The sequence below is a fragment of the Gymnoscopelus microlampas genome (genome assembly GCF_963454915.1).
Source record: "Gymnoscopelus microlampas genome assembly, chromosome: 10".
NCBI lineage: Eukaryota > Metazoa > Chordata > Actinopteri > Myctophiformes > Myctophidae > Gymnoscopelus > Gymnoscopelus microlampas.
This window is the reverse complement of record NC_139947.1, coordinates 44093926-44116124: the sequence shown is the minus strand read 5'-3', so window position 1 is coordinate 44116124 and position 22199 is coordinate 44093926. Positions and strand designations below refer to the sequence as shown.

At 42.5% G+C, this 22199-nt stretch overlaps 2 protein-coding genes across 4 annotated transcripts in view; one reads left to right on the top strand and one right to left on the bottom strand.

Annotated features, from left to right (window-relative positions):
• Positions 1-10197, top strand: part of itih6 (inter-alpha-trypsin inhibitor heavy chain family member 6) — a 12757-nt gene extending 2560 nt beyond the window's left edge. The window contains exons 3-17 of one of the 3 annotated variants that reach the window (XM_084068820.1): positions 159-313; positions 2182-2292; positions 2457-2704; positions 3595-3764; positions 4220-4336; positions 4494-4665; positions 4823-6493; positions 7620-7652; positions 7837-7854; positions 7998-8045; positions 8131-8160; positions 8329-8373; positions 8504-8617; positions 9001-9384; positions 9786-10197. In XM_084068820.1, coding sequence (XP_083924946.1) covers positions 159-313; positions 2182-2292; positions 2457-2704; positions 3595-3764; positions 4220-4336; positions 4494-4665; positions 4823-6493; positions 7620-7652; positions 7837-7854; positions 7998-8045; positions 8131-8160; positions 8329-8373; positions 8504-8617; positions 9001-9384; positions 9786-10048 — 3579 coding nt within the window. In that variant the 3' untranslated portion in view covers positions 10049-10197. Of the gene's footprint in view, positions 1-158; positions 314-2181; positions 2293-2456; positions 2705-3594; positions 3765-4219; positions 4337-4493; positions 4666-4822; positions 6494-7619; positions 7653-7836; positions 7855-7997; positions 8046-8130; positions 8161-8259; positions 8374-8503; positions 8618-9000; positions 9385-9785 lie in introns of all 3 variants that reach the window. The other 2 variants (XM_084068819.1, XM_084068818.1) reach the window with 2 other exon arrangements.
• Positions 10198-10271: 74 nt separating this feature from the next.
• Positions 10272-21249, bottom strand: gdi1 (GDP dissociation inhibitor 1). Its single transcript, XM_084068865.1, has 11 exons — positions 20962-21249; positions 19827-19934; positions 19567-19666; positions 19222-19356; positions 18913-19111; positions 18357-18488; positions 18099-18198; positions 15145-15316; positions 14689-14833; positions 14453-14507; positions 10272-13985 (listed from the first exon to the last, which is right to left on the bottom strand). The coding sequence occupies exons 1-11, from the start codon at positions 21004-21006 to the stop codon at positions 13833-13835; spliced, it is 1344 nt and encodes a 447-aa protein (XP_083924991.1). The 5' UTR covers positions 21007-21249; the 3' UTR covers positions 10272-13832.
• Positions 21250-22199: the final 950 nt, after the last annotated feature.

Below are 22199 nucleotides of genomic sequence, written 5' to 3'. Positions count from 1 at the left end.
TAGTCGAATAAGAATGTCAAGGACAGCCCTATCATGCAGGATTGTGTTATGTGCAAAGGAGTACATGCATTTGTACACGACTCATTTGGTCGTAAAAAAAATATATATATATATATATATATATATATATAAAAGTATGTTTGTATGTTGCATTACAGTTGAAGGTGACGGACTACCATGTGAAATGTTCAGTGGTGTCCCGCTACGCCCTGACCACAGTACAGAGTTCAGTGTGGAACCAGCTCCCTCTCACCAAGGAGTCTGCCTTCGAGGTGGACCTGCCTTCCTCTGCATTCATCTCTAACTTCACCATGTGAGTCGAGTCTGTCCATCACTTTCCCTATTAGTATTTAACCCCCCTTTGTATTCCATCACTGGAAGTGTGGGATTGTATTAACATTAAATGCATTCCCACATAAAGGTTACATCCCCTCGAAGTGAAAAGTGAACCATCTTTTCGGCAGTGAAATTGACTTTTGGCATACTGCAGATATAATAGAGCCATAATACACAAGGGATGAGCCATTAAATAAATGCAGCCCAGTTTGGTGATGGACAAAATCCAGAAATAAGACTTCAGAGGGGTTATGTCAGGAACCAAAATTCCGGTTGAGAGGAGGCACATCATTTGATCACCAAGAGGGCTGGAAACCACTGTCCTTTAAAACTGCTAAATATAAAGAAAACAAAATAAGCCACCATTGCAGGCCTGACAGAAAACCTAGATTTGGATTTGAGAGCGGAAGCAGGTGAGGGGGTAGAGCCTCAGGGCAGATGAATACCAGGCTTTGTAAATACAAGTTAAAAAGTTAATAGAGAAAATGACAGGAATATGCCAAGTCTTATCCCCCTTTCTGCTCTGCACTGTTTACTAAGGCACCATGCCAATGCAGACATAGTGTAGGTCCCACACACACATGTGTGCATACACACAACCTTTCACATACACATATGCAGATGTGCATGTAGCAAAAACACTAATCCGGAAAAACATACTTTTTACAACCTTACACTGACGTGTGCGTAGACTCTAGATACAGTAATCACTAATTTCTCCCTTATTCTCTCTCTCTCTCTCTCTCTCTCCTCACTCTCACTCTCACTCTCTCTCTCTCTCTCTCTCACACACACACACACACACACACACACACACACACACACACACACACACACACACACACACACACACACACACACACACACACACACACACACACACACACACACACACACACACACACACACACACACACTCACTCCCTCACACACTCCCTCACACGCTAGCACATACATGCCCATTTTTACACATATACTAAGAAGATATTGCCAACTGCACATCATGGACTACCCAGAGGAAAATAGCTGTGGCAAATGTGTTTCTTTAGTTCTGTGGCACTTCTGTGTCTCAGACTGAGAGCACTGTGTTCCATGTGTAGGTCACTCAAGTGAAGCCATTCCCTTACTTTCTCAGCCACATATAAATACAAGTAACTCCATTTTCCACTGGGCTCTCCCATGCCATTCGGCTGTGTCTGAAACAAGACCTGTTTCAAGGCTGCGGGTTTATTTTGGTTGGTCCTTGTTGTTTTTCTATTTGGATATATTTGTTCAAAGGACTTGACCTTATTTTAGCACCTTGTCACGTGACAAGAGCAACGGCAGTAGGAATCAGAGAACTGGGCGGTGTGAATTGGATTACGCCCTCAAGCTGAGGTTTCTGTTGGGATTTTGTTGGGTGTAGCATGTGTATACTGCCTCATAGCTACAAAGTGCTTGCTTGATCCCTCTTCATTAATCTTGTTTTCTTTCCACTCACCTCTGCTAAAACCCCCACCTCATGTTTCATGTTTTCAATGCAAACTGCAAACACAATATATATGTTTGTGCAGAGCTGAAACAAGCTTCTACATACAGTATAGCCCAACTACTTGCATAATATCTCCCTAGCTAAGGCGGGGAGGGGGGGGGGGGTATCCCCTTTGGGCTGAGCGGTACATGTTTGGTTTCCCATGCGAGAGACCAGAGTTAAAGTCCAGGTGCAAATGTAAAGGAGCTTAATAAAATATTTCATGCTAAAAGCACAGTGCAAGCTAAGCCTATTCCCGGTGGCAATACTCTGAATGCTGTGGCTCATACAGAACAGAAGAGAGTAATTTTGTTATTTCTCTTCTATCCCATCAGCACCTCCAGTGGCAAGGTGTATGTTGCCCAGGTGAAGGAAAGAGCCGCCGCCAGGAAAATCTACGATGCTGCAAAGAAGCAAGGAAAAACAGCCGGCCTCGTTGCTACCAAGTTGGTATTTTGAACCTGTTGCTAGCACTTCACAATCCCACTTTGGAAAATCCTTTTAGGGGTGATGATTTCCAGGACATGCAGCAAGTAAATTTTTTTCTGACACTGTAATATGCAAACATCGTCAACACAACCAAGCTACTCCTTACTCTACTGTGTTCCAGAGAGAGGGAGATTGAGAAGTTCCGTGTAGCAGTGAGCGTGCCCTCAGGGGAGCGAATGTCCTTCTCCCTGACCTATGAGGAGCTGTTGCCACGGCGCCTTGGACGGTATGAGCTCAGTTTGGGTTTGAGACCCGGTCAGCCCGTCCAGAACCTCACCCTGGACGTCAGTATATCAGAGAGGACGGGCATCAGCTTCATCAAAGTCCTACCGCTCAAAACGAGTCGACTACTCTCCAATACTGTCCAAGGTAAATCTTGAGAGGCAGACTGAGGGGTCATGTCTTATTGGAGTGTAAGACCCATATCCATACTTCCCAGCGATCACATGATAGCTCGGAAGTACGGACATGGGGCAAGTCAGGATGGGTGTTTTCTATCAAGTTCACGTTCATATAGAACATTCTGTTATCATCTCACTATCACCATGTATATTTGCATGTTTACAGCGTGACTCTGCAGGATGCTAGCCGTCTATAAGTGTGTGTGTGTGTGTGTGTGTGTGTGAGTGTGAGTGTGAGTGTGAGTGTGAGTGTGAGTGTGAGTGTGAGTGTGAGTGTGTGTGTGTGTGTGTGTGTGTGTGTGTGTGTGTGTGTTCGGAGCTAATCTTGCAAACTGCTGGACCGATCAGCAGCCCCAAATTCTTGTGCACGCGCGGCCAAAGATGCCATGCAGGGTTCGGATTGGGCTGAATCTTTCCCCAAATTTTGAGTCATACTCATACGTCCTAGATATGTCATAGACGACTGACACCATAGATGACTGATGTCACAGACTAGCCACCTGTCCAAGATCCACATTGGATCCCATGTGAATACCGAGATCCACGTGATTGGATTTCTTTATTGTATGGCATTTGCATGTCTTTAGAGAATTCATTTCAATAACGACTCTTGGTTTCTCAGCTCTAACCTCATCCAGTTTTTCAAGTTTGTCTGCTACCTCAGTGGTTCTCAACCTTTTCTGGATCAGGGCCCAAAAGTGTTCGCGGCCCACCCATCTGTCCACTTAACAGTGGACAAGATATCACTTGCAATATCCTCACGACCCACCAGTGGGCCCCGGCCTATAGGTTGAGAATCACTGTGCTACCACATGGGAGTGACTGACGTGCTCAGTCTCTTGCCATGCTCTCCTGCAGGGGATGGTGATGCGCCTGCATCCACGCAGATCCAGCAGAGTAACGGCTGTGGCCGCGTCCGCTACAGCCCCACACTGCAGCAGCAGAACAGTGTCTCCACGAAGGGCCTCAATGCAGACTTCATCATCCAGTATGATGTGCAACTCACAGACCTCATGGGTGATCTCCAGGTGAGCTCTCATCGGCCCATCGGTGTATACTGTATTTGAGTGACAGTCAGTCACTCTGCATACTGTGATGGCCCTATGGCCTCTGTCAGGGTTTGTGTGTGTGTCTGACTAATGTATTTCAGTGTGCTGGGTCCTGGTTGGCAATCGGTGTGGCAATCAGGGATTGAAGGCAGCTGGCCAGGGCCTCCAATTACTTCCATCTGGGCCACACAAGCAATGCATGGCCACACCAGAGCATTGCTTGTTTGTTTTCTGTTTGCCTTAGTAATTCTTTAGATTGTGGCAGTTTAGTTTTCCTGCCAAATTTTAGTTGGAGACTGCATTTTCTGTTCTACTCAATTGATTCTATTTATTTATTTTAAGCGGGCCATAACAATATACAAATTTGAAAAGAAAGGTGTTCTCTGCGATACCTTAGTTATGTTTTATTTTGTGTGCCTCTCTCTCTATCTCAGGTGTATGATGGCTACTTTGTGCATTATTTTGCACCACGAGGGCTTCCTGTGGTTCCCAAAGATGTCATCTTTGTGATTGATATCAGTGGCTCCATGATTGGCGCCAAGATAAAACAGGTGCAGTAGGAACAAACAGACCCTTTGTATAAAAAGTATATTTTTGGCCATTATACCATTTATTAACAATTATAAAGATAAGAATGAAAACATATCTAAAGACATCAAATAGTTGACACCCTATATGAAATAAAATGTTATGTTGGTGTTTTTTCAGACCAAGCAGGCCATGGGCACCATACTAGGAGATCTTAGAGAGGGAGACCACTTTAACATCATTACCTTCTCAGACAAGGTTCACACCTGGAGGAAGGGACGCACCGTTCGGGCAACTCGCCAGAATGTGCGAGAAGCCAAAGAATTTGTGAAGAGAATAATCGCTGAAGGATGTGAGTTGGAATGTGGAATTATTCACAACATCACAAAATCTATTATAACATTTTAAGCTTTTAAAAAACGTTTTGTTTTGTTCAATCCAATTTATTTGATATTCATTCATGTTCTATTTTCCATCTTCACTCTGTTGCTGGTCCTCTCCTGCTTCAGGGACCAACATCAATGCAGCTTTGCTTTCAGCTGCCCAGCTTGTCAACCCCCTTCTCTCTGCCACCCCCGGCCAGTCCTCATCCTCTGGGGCACGCCGTGTTCCTCTGGTGATCTTCCTAACGGACGGAGAAGCAACCATCGGTGTGACAGCGGGCGACACCATCCTCAGTAATGCCAAGGATGCTCTGGGCGCTACCTCTCTGTTTGGCCTAGCGTTTGGGGACGACGCAGACTTTGCGCTGCTGAAACGCTTGGCCCTGGACAACCGCGGAGTGGCTAGAATGGTCTATGAGGACGCAGACGCGGCATTACAGCTGAAGGGCTTCTATGATGAAGTGGCCAGCCCCTTGCTGTCTGACGTCCAACTGTCCTACCTGGACGACCAAGCGTTTGATGTCACGCGTTCCCTTTTCCCAAACTACTTCCAGGGCTCTGAGCTGGTGGTGACCGGGAGGGTTAAGCCAGGGATCAAGGATTTGAAGGTGTCGCTGAGCGCTGTCGATTCAAAGCAGAGTATGAGGGTGGATAACAATGTGTTGATCCCCAAGGTGAAGGGGAATGGGACTGTAGAATCAGTAGGCTGTGTTGAGGGAATAGAGGGAGTCTCTAGCTTTGTGCATCGACTCTGGGCTTATTTCACCATCAAAGAGCTGCTGCTGGCTAAACTGAAGAGCAATGACCCTGCAGCGCAGAGGCTACTGGCAGACAAAGCCTCCAACCTCTCTCTCAAATATAACTTTGTCACGCCGGTCACTTCTTTAGTGGTAGTAAAGCCTGATACAGATGAGGCAACTCCAACCACTACCACTATTAAACCCACCACCTCATCTGGCACAACCACCACTACGACCAGCACGGTCGCAACTACCACCAAAACAGCAGCATTTTGGAAGAAGGCAAGCTCACCTTCTAATCACAAGCCTGTTAAATCTAAATCAGACCCTGCAGCCACTAAGCCTCCAAAACCTCAGCCACCTCCTGGACGCCCCATATACACCCCTCAACCCAAAAAGACCTCCAAGTCGCCTCCATCAGGGAGAACGGTGGCTCCGCCGTCCACCAGGAAAACCACTACAACTTCTAGCCCAACTTCAGGCAAAACGGCTCCAGCACCTCTCTCTGGGAAGGTCCCCACTCCCCTCCCGAATTCACCCAAAACAGCCTCTGCTGCTCCTGGTAGGAAAAACTCCCTAAAAACCGCCCCTCCGCCAGCACCCAACAAATCCTCCACCCTGGAGCCTCATCTCATCAAAACAAACCCTCCCACCACAACAAGAACCTCCACTACACTCAGTGCATCCACTACGACGGCACCACTAGCCCCCATCAGAACCGACCCCGTGCCCCCAGCCGGGAAAATCGTCACGCCGCAGCCCAGCATGGCGAGGACTGTCCTCCCGCCTGTCAGAGTGACCCTGCCTTCATCAGAGACAGAGAACAGCACCATGTCTGTCACAGACGCTTCCCCACCAGAGGTCACCGCCATGCCTCAGGAGTTACTGACCCCCCTGACGTCCCCCACTCCTGCCCCAGCTCCAGCCTCGCAAGACAACAGTACAGATTCAGACTTGGATATAAATATTAGCAACTTGGCGTTGGTTTCTGGAACATTTGCACCAATGCCTGGTGCAACCGATGGACCAAAACTATGGGAGGCAGCGGGGCTTCTGGGTAGGTCGTCCGCTCTACTTTGCGTTATTGTCCATTGAGTCAAACTTATAATTATGCTCTTAGAAGTGCTGTGTTGAATTATAAAACAGTGCAGTCATCGTTCTCTTTTTTTTGCGGCCTGGGCACCTAGACTCTGGAATGCCTTGCCCTGAGGATTTAAGGCTAGCTAAGTCAGTGTCATCTTTTAAATCACTTCAGGGGTTCGGGCCGCGTACACCTACGTCGCACCGCCGATCCGACCGATATGTCTGAGTCATAGTGTCGGGGCTTTGTCAGAGTACCCATTGTACCCGTCTGTGTCCCCTTTGGGCCCATATATGGAAATCTCTGTATCTGTCTGTATACCTGTGTCCCTGTATCTTTGTAGCTGCCAGTTTGAACGCAGCATAAATCTGTTAGTCCATGTCCCTTTTATGCCCATATATGGAGATCCCCGATGTCATCATTATATGCCCAAATATTGGCATGCCCATATATGGGTATATCGGTTGGATCGGGGTGGTTCTGGACAACTAGATACCTATATGTCTATATGCAGCCCTTGAGTCCTTGCTGTTGCACAGTGTTTGAAGTCGGCCTGTCCTTTATATGCACATAACCATACGGTATATGGGCATAGCAGTCGGATCTATGGCCATGGACAACGAGATCTCCATATATGCCTATATATGGGCGTATCGGGTTTGTTTATGGTTATGTCTGAGTCATAGTGACATGCCTATATGGGTGTATTGGGCTTATTCATAGTTATGTCTGAGTCATAGTGACGTGGCCGTGGTGCCTAATTATGGGCGTATCGGGTTTGTTTATGGTTATGTGTGAGTCAAAGTTACGTGGCTGTGGTCCGCCGGCCGGCCATAATATAATATTATATATATATATATATATATATATATATATATATATATATATATATATATATATTCTTTTTTGTTATCTTAACTGAATTTTAATTGACTGTTGTTTATCTCTATGGAGGTTTGGCATTGTTGAGCACTTTGTAATATTGTTTTCAAAAAGTGCTTTATAAATAAATTATTATCAGTAGTACCAAGCATGCTGTACATGATTAATGCAGAATTGAAATATTAGGTCCCTAATGTCATGTTCTGTATTTCCCCACTAGATGTCTCTACCTCCATTCAGATCCAGAGAAAAGGTGAATAAATATTCTTTATGTGTATTGACTCACTGCTTTGACATGTGTATTACATTTTAACTGACATTGTGGAATTGCATTGAATGATAAATGATGGTGTTCCATTATAATCAGTTGGAAGATGGTATTGGAACTGAGTGTGAACTATTAATCTTATTTTCTCTCCTATATCCATTTATCATAGATATTGACCTTGTGAAAGGTGAGTGTTTCTATTAATATTTCACAAACTGTGGTTGCAATGCTGATAGAAATCCGGACTAATCTTCCCTAGCATGGTGCTGAATGTACTGTCCGCTGAGTTTGATTTCCTGCAACATTTTAATTTCTTCCTTTATTCATCAGACTATGATGCAACTTATGATTATGACTACGATCTCAACTATGATTCCTGTAAGTTTAAAATCCTAAGCAAGAGTAAATTCTTTGAAAGTGGAAAAGATTCTGATCTGATTCAATGCATATTATTCCTTTTCAGGGGATGATACCGCTGACGCAGAATCATTTGGTAGGTAATGGGTGGTGTTTACAGCAACAGTATTTATCACTTTAAGATATCACTAAATACCGTAATAATATACAGCCACTGCTTGCAAACCTTGTTTAGACCTGTCATTGATTCCAGTGCTTGGGCAGGAGGAGGACTGTCCTTTAGTTGAATGTCTTGTCCTTTTAGACCCCCCGGCGAGACTGAGCTCTGTCAGAGTCTTCTCTTCTTCAGGTAAGCGTATAATCTTCTTTTAACAACACATGCATGATCATTTGTACTATAGATGATAACAGTGCATGAGTATACTAGTTATATTAGTATACCTTAATGTTACTTTCATGTTTGATGTTGTATTTTGTAGTTGACGGAGATCCTCATTTTGTGGTTCAGCTGCCAAAGCTCCATCAGAACCTGTGTTTCACAATAGACGGCAGGGCCAATGATGTTCTGAGACTGTTAGAGGACCCAGAGAGAGGTGAGCCATATTGCATGTTCCACAGAGCAGCATCCTCTCCTGCAAGACAATGAAGCCTCATTTATGCTTTGGCACACAACAGTGTTGCTCACACTTTCACTTAAAAGTCAGTTATTTTTGGTAAGTGACACGGTCATGTGAAGAAGTATAAAATTATGCATAAACATCGGTCGTCCTCGTGTTAATTTATCCATTTGTAACTCAAATGTAACTAAGTGGACACAACACTGAGGATTTTTTCTGTGTAGAGCCCAACTCAGTATCCAGTAAAATGGAAAGCTGTAAATAGTATTAAATCCACTTTCACACGCTGATAGAGTCCATTCTGCCTTGTCACATACATTGTTTTTAAAACACAACATCTCTTTCTATTGGCAATGAAGGAATCACAGTGGACGGTCACCTCATGGGCGCTCCCTCCAAGCATGGCGTAGAAGAACGCTCTCGAACCTACTTCGACAAACTCACCATCTCCTCCTCCATGGGCACCTCCGGGCATGTTGTGATCACACTCTCATTGGATGCCGTAGTGGTGGAGGGGGAGGGGCGGGACACCTTGCCCATAAATCAGCAAGGCTCCATGACACGCCAGGGCGTGAGGGTCGCCGTGGATAACCACCGTAGCTGTTGGGTAGAGCTGGCTAAGGATGTGCGTTTCCTGGTTCTGTTCCACCAGTACAAGCACCCCAGTTATCTGCAGATGGCCCACCTGGGATTCTACATCACAGATGGACAGGGGCTCTCAGCCTCAACTCGAGGCCTTCTTGGTACGTTTTGCGTTGTGTTTTGTTTAATTTGCTGCCCTATTTTGCCTGTAAGCTCTTATTAAACCTACAACTTGGACAAAATTACATTTTATTCATTAAAAAAAGTTATGTAGTGCTGCTTTAATGAATAAAACATCATTCTAACCAATCAGTATGGTTGCATATAAGTAAGTACAATATAACTTGCACAACTGCATTGGATGGGAGTGGTAGGACACCTACTGGTTGATAAGTAAAATTGCCTGAAGCTCATAAGCCCAGTATTTTCTTGGCCAAGCGGGGGATTCCCTCTTGAATGAGTGGCAGATATTTGGCCTCCCACGTGGGAGCATAAACGTATGGATTTCATTTCAGCTTAAAATGTATTATCATCCGACCCCTTGTACTTTCCTTGTGCACAGGACAGTTCCAGCATGCCGACATGAGTGTCACTCCTGTGAGGGATCCTCTGGGGGCAGGTGTCCACCGACACAGCAAGGAGGGGCTGCTGGCCAGGGGGACGCTAAAGTTGGGGTCAACATACATGCCTGTCACCTTGCAAGACAAGACTCTCAAGGACACCGTGAGGAAACGCCACCTTGGCAGGTGTTGGGTGGTGCCCAAGGCCGAAGTGGAGAGACTGCTGGGTTATCCATACCAGAGCTATGTGGTGGATCACTTATAAATAACTTTAATTACAATAAATAAATAAACTCCTGGAACAGCTGAAGTCAGAATAATCATCATGGAATGATTATTAGATGAAGGATGAACAAACGCTGATGCTAAAATGACATGATGTCAGTGAGTCTTACTGAGTCATCCTCAACTCCTCTGAGAGCAAAAGAGATGGGGTGGAGGGGGGGGGGGGGTGTAGCTGGGAGGGGTCTGCTACAGTGCATGCGACAGCTGCAAAGAAAAAAAGATCAACAAACGCATTGAAGACATAGTCAGGGATGAAATGATGTCATTGTACTCTCTGCTTCATAGAATTTGAACTGGGTCCATGTTCTGTGGTTGGTATGGAAAACAGTGGCAGACTGATCCTTTTCCTGTTCACATGGCAACTACAAAGACAGTTTCATTTGAGCTTCCAATACTTTCTAGCCTCGCATAGCCAGCCTAAATGTCGCTAGCTATGTATTCGCTAGCAAAATGTATGGGAAGATTTTGACAGGTTCAAATGGTCTGTGTATAAATTGCATATTATTGGTATATTTTATTTTGGAACGATTACACATACACACACAGGAGAATTATTATTGTATTTCTGGAGCCAATTATATAAAATGATTATATTTATATTACATATATTTAAGTGTAATTATGAAGAATTTTATCATTGCTCGAGTTTTATTTTTATCAAATGTATATAGAGTATAAATGTATGTATTATATTATGTATAGACAATCCAAAAGAATGCGCAGTTATTATACATCTTCATAAAAAAACAAGAGAAATCAAAAGTTTGGGATGTTCCAGGTTTGCCATGTGCTTTTTATTTTTCTATCATTTCATTCATGGTTTAATTCATTTTATTTGTTACACAAGACATTAGGCATTGTTCATATACTAGTGATCAAACAAGGACTGTAAGTTGTCTACTACTCAGCCTGAACTATTTTTGTCAAATTCAAGGGATATTGTCAATAGTCGTCGTCAAAGGCCAAACTGGATGGAAATTAAAACAGTACAACCACACAGTAGGCTTTTGTTTTAGATAAATAAAAAAAGAGAAGAGACAGTGTCTGATGGTGAGAAAAAGAGGGACATTTCAAATATAACCACAGACAAAGAGTAAACAGTATTCCAGTTATTTTCAAATAACATGGTACCAGGATAAAGGACATACTTTCAACTATGCACACAGTGTGAACTTGTTGTGAATAGACAGTTGTACAGTATATGTAGGTAAGTATGTTGACTATTTAGATTGGTAATGATTTTTGAATTCAGCTCCACGACGGAGGCTGATGCTATTATCCTGTCTAAATCAGTTTGTTAAGAATGCTATAATCATATTAAACCATAATGCAACACTGGAATGATCATTAAATAAGCACAGCAAATAACAACAAACAAAAAACAAATAGTGTCGTGTGCATCACTTTTGAGTTCCATTTTATCAGTTATAACATTAACTAATAGCATAGCATATTCAGCATTTGACGTAAACCTTCCACCGGTACATCAGTGAAATTCAAATAAATAGAACATCACAATAAGACACGTAAACACCCCAAACACGTATTAACTTAGTTCAGAGTTAAGGGATTGGTAAACAGGTAAAGCAACATGGAATTGCTTCAACCTTGCACAGTAGAATCCTCAGTTTACAAATGGTCAAATTAACACTGAGGATTTTACTGTGTGCTTAGTGCTCTAAAGGGAAAGGTTGAAGCAAAAAGTACATTTGCAGAAACGCAACAAGCCAAGCCACAGATCAATCTGGCTGTAAATGTATAGTGCAGAGATACAGAGGGTTGCCTTGACTCAGACATGTAATGAATGATAGGCCTGAAGTCGATGGACGAGAATTTCCCTTCTATTGCTTTCAGTCAGCTCTGCTAAAGAACATAATGGTATAATTATGTATAATGGTCAGCACATTTTTCCTGTGATTAGCCAGCAATAATTGTATTGGCACAGGACTGATCTGCAGCTAACGGTTTGTTGAAATATTTTTTGAGAAATCCCATACATATCGGATAAAACCCCAAATTAAGGCTAAAACCAAATAAAAGTATATTGGTTCATTCTTGTGGGGTGGCACTTTTAAACTGTAGCCTCAGGACTTCTGACATACTAAAAGTGTTTTGGGTTATTATGAGAGTGTCCAGCGTTTTCCCACTATGTGTCTGTGATATTTGTTTAGGTTTTATTCACAGGGCTTAGTTCCTCAAGGTATGACTATCTGCATGACGTTGCACAAGGGTTGTTACACAAGGGTTGAAACAACCAAGACGCAATCTGGTGCTTTCACTATGAGCCGAAATTTCAGTCATTATCCTCTCCGCTTCAAGTGAGCCTTTCCTGATATTGAATCAAACAACATACATTCTTAGCTCCTTGGCACCCTCCCTAACATCTCAACAAGCAAAATCTGTGATCATCTTTTTTGTTTGCCCATCACACATTCCTAAATCTTCCAAAGAATACTTCTTCACATTTTAGAACGTCACACAGACCAGCGACACTCAAGGCAGCCCCTCTCCATGCTTCTTTTGCCTGACATTCCCTTTTTAATGTTCAAGCAGAGTACCCAGACCACAGTTTCCACCTCAGATCTGTAAACTTCATAACTTCAGCAAGTGAAACATGCACCACATATATAGAAATAAAACTCTTCAATAATTTAAAATGTTAGAAAGTAAAACTATTCAAATGAGAAAAGTCAACATCACGCAACAGAGGAAAACAACAAAACAGTCTAGGGGGGGTGACAGTTACAGTATTAGCCACCGGTTAGCTTGCCTGTTAGCACAGGGAACGACAACAGCATTGCAAAGTGAGCACTATCAGATATCAGTTGACAGTTGACAGAACAGCCCATTTATATATAACTTCTCATCACATTTTTTTTTTTGCCAAGAAATTTTGCCAAAAAAGGAGCAGAGTCTATTGAAATAACACAGGTAAAAGACCAAGTAAGAGAAAGGTGAAAGCAGGGTTGAAAGGAATTATGCGTGGAATGGCCCAGCCTTCTTTCGCAGTGTCGTTATATCCTATGTACAATACTACAATGTGTAAAAAGATGCATGCATGTCAAGTAGAGGTGATGTCTCCAGAAGATGGAGTTCCACAGTAAGCTATTAAAATTCTCTCATGTCAGAGTTCCTAATTGAGCCTTTTCCGTGTCCTCGCCCATGTTCTGTCCTGCCCACCCTCTGATATGAGGAGAAAGACATTATAGAAAGGATGAAAGGCTTTTTGTTTTACATTGCAACAACAATTAATAGGTTCACCTCTAATAATGATAATAGCTAAGACATGATTATAGATCCTACAATGGAATGAAAGACCGTATCAACCCTGCTTTTCAGTGACGAGATAGGGAGCGTGAGTACTGGAACAGTGTGTGTGTGTGTGTGTGTGTGTGTGTGTGTGTGTGTGTGTGTGTGTGTGTGTGTGTGTGTGTGTGTGTGTGTGTGTTTATTTGTGTGCGTGTTTATTTGTGTGCGTGTTTGTGTGTGTGGGTGTGTTTTGGAGTGTGTAAGGAAAGAGAGGGACATGAAGAAAAGGAGGCAGATGATTTAAGGCAGACAGAGCCAAATCCACACCCTTGACTTTCTCACACTCTCTGTTCTCCCACCCGCATTTATTATTATATATTATTTTAATTTAGTTACATTTTTAAATCCACCTTTCGGTTGACAATGCCCCTCTTAACAGGCTCTGCTCCTTCTTTAACCTTTCCTCCTCCTTCCTCTCCCGGCCCCTGCCCTCTCGCTGAGGCCCCTCAATTGACTCACTGCTCATCCTCCCCAAACACATCATTCTGTTTGCGTTTCATGTTCTCAAAGTCAAAGTCGCTCCCGGTCATGCGTTTGTAGATGTCTTTGATGTCATTGCAGGTGGTCTCAAAGTGAGTGGTGGCATCATAGGCCCGCGAGGCAAAGATCTGGACAAGACGGAAATGCAGGCATAGATTAATATTCTCGTCTTTGCATTCCCTTAAAGGGTGATCAAATGAGGATGTTTTGCTTCCTCCCTGTCCCCCTGACCCCACTTGTTGAAATAAATTCTATGAAATGGGCAGTGGAAGCAGGGTCAGGTGGAGGAACTATGGCCACCCAATATCCAACTTTAACTTATTACGTACATTGATGTCGTACTACAGTAAGAGCCTACAAAACATCCATGAACTTTTGATTTTCAACCACTGGGAAAGAGAACTGAGATTTAGCACATGAAACATCGGCAGTTCAACATACCACCTATTTGCGCAGGTAAAAAGTGCAAATTATAATCTCAAACCACACCTACATATCAGTTAAAAAGCACATTTCAGTGTTTTTAAAACACCAGCTGTGAATGTAGCCTGTTTTATTTTACAGCAGCAAACCCTTTTAGATCAGTTTCACTCACCTGGCTCTCAGTGCCATCATCTGTGGGCTCATAAAGGTCACTAATGGCCACCATCCTGCAAAAAAAGAGAAAACTGATTAATCATAATGACAGATTACCAGAATCCTCTTACTAAATCACAGAATTTAAGTGTCTACAGATTTTTTACGGTCAGTTTGGCTTGGTTATCTAGATCTATAGATCTATAGATTGAGCAAAAGGTGAACAGAGGTAGAGATAACAGAGACAGAACAGACTTCTGGTCGATGGGTTCCAGCAGCTCCAGCGCTGGCTCTATCTCAGTCTCTGGCTCACTGGTCTCCACTGTGGTGCTGACAATGGCAATGTATTTCCCTTGGGCCGCCACGTTGTGAGCATAGGAGATCATACACACATAGATGTCTGCACCATGGACAACAGGGGAAGTGGGAAGAGAAAGTCATTTCTGAGGAATTGCATAGCTAACTACAGTACAACAATGGCATATATGATATTAATTCCGAAATAATTCTGAAATAGTAATGTTAATCAGAGTCCCATTTGCTCCTATTTCTTTTTTCATTTATTTTAATTAAAACTAATTTGTTCTCTCTTTCACTATTCTGTTTGTTGATTTGACAAACCCTAGCCCATGCTGCAGCCATATACAAATCTACTCCGATCTGGGATTTTCTAAACAGATTTTTTGATGTGCAGAATAGATTGGTGCTCACCTGACTTGCGGTTGACCTGATTCTGAGGGATGATAATCTGGCAGGAGTTGGCGTCATTAGTGTTTTTGATGGGGTGGCTGAGGATGCAGATCACACGGATCACCTGACCTGACTTGCGCACACGGTCCTGAATGTAGCTGGGGTCACAGATGAGCTGCTTACAACGAGCCACCTGCACAGCGATGGGGGCAGAGAGCAATGTTAATCCCACCTGCAAAAATGTCTTGGCCTTATTCCTTCTCAGCACATAATATGTGGCTGTCTAGTCAGTTTGTGGCATTAACTGTGTTGATCGATGCAAACACTTTCTAATTACACTCAATTTCTTCTGTCCCATCCTGAACATGGCCCTTTGCAGTCTGATCCCCCAATTTCTGGTTGGTTTTCAAGTATTCCCTGAGGCCAATGCCCCTAACCAGCTCAGTGGCCTTGTGGTTAGAGTGTCCGCCCTGAGATTTGGAGGTCGGGGGTTGGACCCCCCAGGTCATACCAAAGACTATAAAAAAATGGGACCCAATGCCTCCCTGCTTGGCACTCAGCATCAAGGGTTGGATTGGGGTCCCTACGACATACTAGCGTCATGTCCAGGGGATGTACTTGTACATCAAGCTGTTTCACACTACAGAAACAGGAGAAAGGCTCCTGCATGGGCCACATAGCTTGGCAAGGCTTACTTACTTTTATTGCCTCTAGTGGCCCTTTTTGCGCTAACATCACCATAAGGACAATCTGGGGTGCTTTCAGTTGGCAAATCAGTGATACATGAGAGTGTTGACGGACTTAGCACCATGTATGTACTCCTACCGATAAAGACATAGAGATGAGGTTGAAAACTGTGGAGCATTCCTTTAAATTGGGCAGCAGTGGCTCAGGAAGTAGAGCAGTTAAATCAGGGATGTCAAACATACGGCCCGCGGGCCGGATCAGGCCCGCTAACTAGTTTAATCCGGCCCGCGAGATGATTTTGCAAAAAATTAAAAAAAAAAAAAAAAAAAAAAGATTTTTTTTTTTTTTTTTTTTTTTTTTAAAGTGCCAAAACTGTTTTAATTGTTTTTTGGCCAAGTCTACACCTGCAACCACACGTAACTTCCACTTTCCTCTTCTTCTTCCTCGTCTTTGTTGGAGCGCCTCAGTGCGGCTGCAGAGTTCATGTGCAACCTCTTCCAGAGAGAGATAGAGACACTAGAAACTCTGCTGGAGACACAAAACAAACTGTGTAGACTTGGCCCTTTGAAATAAAATGTATTTTGGCACTAAAAAAAACAAAACATTTTTTTTTTTCTTAACGGTTATCGATTAATTAATCGGTAAGGCCTAACGGTAGGTAAACGGTTAATAAAATGTCTCCATTTGGCCATCCCTATTTGTGAAGTTTACATTTTCAGAATGTGCTTGTACTAACTAAGACTAAGTAAAGTAAACAAAGAAAACTATCTGAAGTTGTTGTTATTGTTATTATTAGTTATTATGCCATGATTTTACCGGTCCGGTACCGGTCCGGTACCGGTCCGGCCCTCTGGCCCTCTGGCCCTCCTCCATGTGGCCCCTGAGCTAAAATGAGTTTGCCATCCCTGAAAATGGTAAATGGTGCATTTATATAGCGCTTCTATCCGAAGCGCTTTACATTGATTGTGCCATTAACCCATTCACACACACATTCATACACCGATGGCGGAGGAAACCATGCAAGGCACCAACCTGCTCACCGGGAGCAATTAGGGGTTCAGCATCTTGCTCAAGGACACTTCGACACTAACTCTAGGGGAGCGCCCCAGCCCAGGATCGAACTGGGAACCTTGCGGTTTTCCAGTTCACTCTACCCGGCCACTCTACCCCTGAGCCACTGCCCCCAGCAGTTGTCTGGGAACCGGATTCCATGCCGGACGACTCCTGCCATAGTGTCTCTGTGTCATTGAGCAAGACCCTAAACCTCTTCTCTTTTTTTCACTTTTACACTTGTGCCTTTCCTATGTTTCAACCTTGCTACTATTGCTGCTACAATCTGGGAAGTGGGAACCCATCGCCAAAAAAAAAGAGAGAAAAAGTAGAGTCCGGATGTCGGCCCATTCACTCTCCTTAAGCCCTCCTCTTCCGGTGGTGCGTCTTTGATTTCATTCCTACTAACAATAAACTCTACACGTTGTAACAGGAGTTTCCGACAGATTCAGCTGTGGAGCTCTGAATCTGTCTTGAGAGATTATTGCTGCTATGACACCTGAATTTCCATCCCAAATCAAGAAAGGTTTATATTATTTTATCCTATCTTAACTACTCCCAATGAGCAGGTTAGTGCCTTGCTTGTTTCCCTCCATCATCGGTGTGTGAAAGTGTGTGAATGTGATGCTGTCAGGTCCAGTGAAGCCAACCTCCTGGAGGTCCCCGAGCCAGCCAAGTACCATACCTGGGGGGGACAGGGCTTTCTCTGTTTCTGCCCCCCCCCCCCCCCCCCCTGGAATGCACTCCCCAACCACTTCAAAAATGACCAGTCCCTCCTCTCCTTCAACACCTCAATCAAAACCCACCTCTTCAAGAGGCTTTTCCCAGCTGAGGTCTGGTTAAGATGCCTCCCCAACCCATACTTAACCTTTTATCTTTTAATGTAGCACTTATCTTATCTTGTATTGTTTTTCCTCTTAATAAAGTTGGTTACTGCCTTTTCTTTGCGTGAAGCGACTTTGGGTACTTAGAAAAGCTCTATATAAATCTGAGCTATTATTATTATTATTATTAATGAACACGTTGTAAAGTTCTTTGAGTGGTCAGAAGACTAGAAAAGTGCAATACCATTTATCAAATGCAAAGGACAAATTTCACATAATATGTGCAAATGTACTGTGAAAAAGTACATCCTCTCCTCTCCTTTTTTCATATGAAAGAACAGATTTAGTTACTGGATAATGAAAAGAAAGGAAAATATGCTCACACTATGCTCAAAATAAAACTTTGTAATATACCTCGCCCTCGGATTTCACCCCAACCACATGGCCGTCTTCCATCACAATCTCTTCAACTGGCTTGTTCAGCATGTAAGTTCCACCGTAGATTGCACTTAACCTATAAGGCAAGTGTGTGGGGGAAAATATATTAAATCATACCATGGCATTTAATGAGATTTACACAAGACAGACTGTACGCTCTCTGTACTATAAAGTGCTGTTGTAAAAATCAATATATATATATAATATATATAATATCAAAAGACATGAACAAACCTGGCAAATCCTTGTGGCAGCTCCCCTAGACCATACAGAGGATAGAGGTATGGGCTCTTGCCATATCGTGCCAGGGATTCACTATACAGCTTAATACGATTGATCGTCTCCAAGCAGGCAACGTCAAGGTAGCTGTTGGAGGGTAGAGAACAGCAAGAGACAATGATCAATAAATAATATTGAAGATAAATAAAAAGTTAGCTCTCATTATTTTATTGGACACAATGGCTAGAAGAAAGTGAATAATTTAACCAAGTCAACCATTGTCATCATTTGAGATCAACTCTCAAGTAAAAACAGTAATCTGATTAATACTCTATAACTTAAGGACAATAAGCAAAACCAGCTTTCATAAAGTGAGTGTTAAATATAATAATATAAATAATATAAATAATATAAATAATATAAATAATATAAATAATATAATCACATTACAAAATTAGGTATTAAGTATAATTTCTTTATTGGGTATTAGGTATTCAAAACATGATTCGATTCGATTCGATTCGATTAGATTAGATAAAGAAAAACAATAGATTATATTTGTTGCTCTTACTCGTCTGTCCTGTAGAGGGCGAGGGCGTGGCCGGTGAAGTCGATGACGTCCTGCCCGAGGTCAAACTTCTTGTATACGTCCCTCATCGTTGTTGTTTTGGGGTCCACACCCTCAAAGGTTTTGGGGTCATTCTCATCAAAGTTGGCCACAAAGACTAAGAACTTCCGGAACCTTCGCTTCTCAAACATCCCCATGAGATCTGAGTTCAAAGAAAGGCATGGTGGAATTATTTTTTCTTCCTACACATTATTCCAAAGATATCTGTATCTATGATCACAATTTGTAATGACACGTGTCCTGTTAACTTACTTGAAGCTAGAGCCTCAGTCTCAGTTGATGGCACCTTGTAGATCTTTCCTCCTTTGTAGACAAAGCTACCCTCTACTACTTTGAAGTCCAGATACCGTGTCACCTCTGTGTAGAGCAGCATCTTCACAAGCTGGCCTGAGTTCACACACAAATAATAGTTATGTTGATTTTATTAGAATGTTGCTGCTTTGTCATAGCTCAACATCCATGTTTACTTTTTTTTACTCAAATATATAAAAAACAGAGACATTTCTACGTATTGCAACAATGTTTATAGGGATATAGTGACCAAAGCCTGAGAACTTGATGACACTATTCTAATACACGTTTTCATGTGAGACTGACCATTGGCCATGAGAAACTTGGGGATGAGGTCAACGTTCCAGTCTCTCCCTCTGCCCATTGACTCAGGAGGGCTATCTGGAAGGTCAAAGCGCTTGTATAGCTATGGAACACAAAAGATATTACAGAATCTTGTAAAAAACAACCCTGGGTCCCAAAATGACAGTTAGCAATAGAAACTCAAAGGAACAGGTATTTGATCAGTGGAATTCAAGACATAAAATATATTGACTGTTTTTTATAGATCCAAACAGCGCCCTTACTTCCTCCAGAGGGGTGATGGAAGAGCTCTCTCCCCCATAGTATGGGTTCCTGTCCATGTGCAGCACCTTCTTCCCATTGACCGACATGATCCCAGACAGAATACATTCCTAGACAATAAAGTCAATAATTAATGTAAGCTCAGACATGCATTGATAATAGATGAAAAAAAAGAAAAGAAATGCACCAGGCGATTTGGTAAAAGGAAAAAATGATAGGCAGCATTAGGCAGACAGATGGAGAGATAGTCTAAAGAGAGTGCAGAAGGGAGGACATAGGAAAGGGTGTGTGCGCATGTGCAACTCGATCAGTCAAGCCATGCGATCTTCTTGGATAATAATAATAATAACAATAATAATAATAATAATAATGAGTATTATTATTACAATAATAATAATAAGTATTATTATTAATATTATTATATGACCATCTTTCTATTTTAAAAAGGTTGTATCAATGAAATAAGCGTAATCAAATAAATCAATAATGAATAGCCCATACATTTATGCATTGACAAGTTATGATAGCTATTCAGACATAGCGGAATCTAATAACTGATATAGTACAACTGACAAATGTTCATTTTTTATTTCATTTTATATGGGAATATCTATAAGCAGTCGGAAGAATAGGCCAGGCCTATATGTCAACTTATTTTCCGGACATAATGCTGTGTAACGGACTTTGACCACGGAAAGGATCAGTCATTTAATAAAAACCCTTCTCAGGCCTGCGCCAACGTTAGAACGGAGGCCTGTCTGTGCAGAAGGAACCATCACATTATGGGTTACGCCTAAGATGCTATTCAGCAGCGTGTGTAGAAGAGCAGTGCACGAGCTGATCGCGTCAATTTTAAACCATGGGGACATCATTAAATATATGAATACGAATGATCTTTTCGCAATTATAATACCGTTTTGACTTTTCATTATTTATTTGTATTTTTTTTTAAATGTCACAAACAGATACAGGGATGCAGGAACCATTCACTTAAGTGGACTACTATGATGGTAGCAGGCAGGCCCAGCCCAGGCCACAATAAGTCATTCATTTGAAAGTAAAAAATATAGTCCTGCAGCTTACAGTGAATCAATAAATGTAGCTTGATTACTTAATAAATGTAGCTTGGTTACTTACTGTGAGTCCGGTTCCCAAAACGATCACATCATATTCCTCATCCATGTTGTATCACCGCCTCTCCTGTCTCGCCCTCTTTTTGCCTTGTGAAATTGAAGGGTATTTATTGAAGGAAAGAATGACAAGTGAGTCCACACAGCGAATTGGCTCCTTTTCTTTGCTCGGGGTGTATTAAATGTCTCTCTTTAAGTCAAATGGTGTTCATTTATCATTAGGCATTAATGATCAGTGGAATATAGTCCACACACCACACACTGTCACCGGCGAGGACGACCAAAGATGGCCTTAAACGTGGAACACTCTGGAATAATATCCTGTCGCGTCGACAAGTAGTGCGCATCCTCTCGTTCTCTTCCCATGCCCGAGCCCTGCCACCAGCGTTGCCATGTCCGCTTATTATAAGACACTTTGGACTTATTTTTCTGTAAAGTTGCTTGTAAATAATTTGGTAGTTGCTGCCGGACCGGGTTGCATTTTTTTGGGTTTGTTTCTAGTGTACTTTAAACCAATATTTCTCAAACATTTTCAAGTCAATGCTTGTGTTGTTAAAATGTTTTCAAACATATTCCACATTTTTGGAAAATATCTTTTTTTCTTTTTTTTAATTGCAGATCTACAAGTGCATCGCGACGCGTTGTGAGCTTGTCGATCGGCTATTTTCAAATAACTGATGAATTATAGATTTGGGCTTGTTTTCATAAACCCGGTTGCTTATTTCTCTCACACAATCTGGCAACACTTGCTGCCACACAATAGAAGGAAACAACTGTGGCGCCACTAACCCCCCGACCACTTTATCATGTGATTTTGCACATATAGACATATTCAATTCCAAAGTAAAATGTTTCTGTGGTCTTTACATTCTGCGGCTATGAGGAGTGGACCCTTCGTCTAGTCCAATGTAATTCTCTAGTCTATTTTCTTCTTCCTTCTATCCTTTCCAGTGGATGAGATACGTAGGTGCAGCATTTGGTGGATGCAGGGTATCCCTCCGCCAGCACAGCTGTGTGTGTGGAGATGGATGCTGAACGGGAGGGTAACCGGAACCCTCGCCCCAAAACACGCTCACTCCCATTTTTTCCGCGGACCGCTCGCCGGCCTCGCCCCCAGCGGTTTTTGTATCATTGTACTTGTTTTACTGAGGATAAGGTTAGAAATAGGTTTAGGGTTAGGCATTGTTTTACTGAGGTATTATGTTTAGGAATAAGGTTAGGTTTAGTTTAGGCATAGTTTACTGA

What these genes read in the sequence shown, in the direction of transcription:
- gdi1 (XM_084068865.1), bottom strand. Translation starts at nt 21,006, where the DNA reads ATGGATGAGGAATATGATGTGATCGTTTTGGGAACCGGACTCACA. An exon ending in TTTTGGGAACCGGACTCACA is followed by an intron (nt 19,935 to 20,961) that starts GTAAGTAACCAA and finishes TTTATTGTCTAG; the next exon opens with GAATGTATTCTGTCTGGGAT. An exon ending in TCAGGTCAACCGCAAGTCAG is followed by an intron (nt 14,834 to 15,144) that starts GTGAGCACCAAT and finishes TCCATGGTGCAG; the next exon opens with ACATCTATGTGTGTATGATC.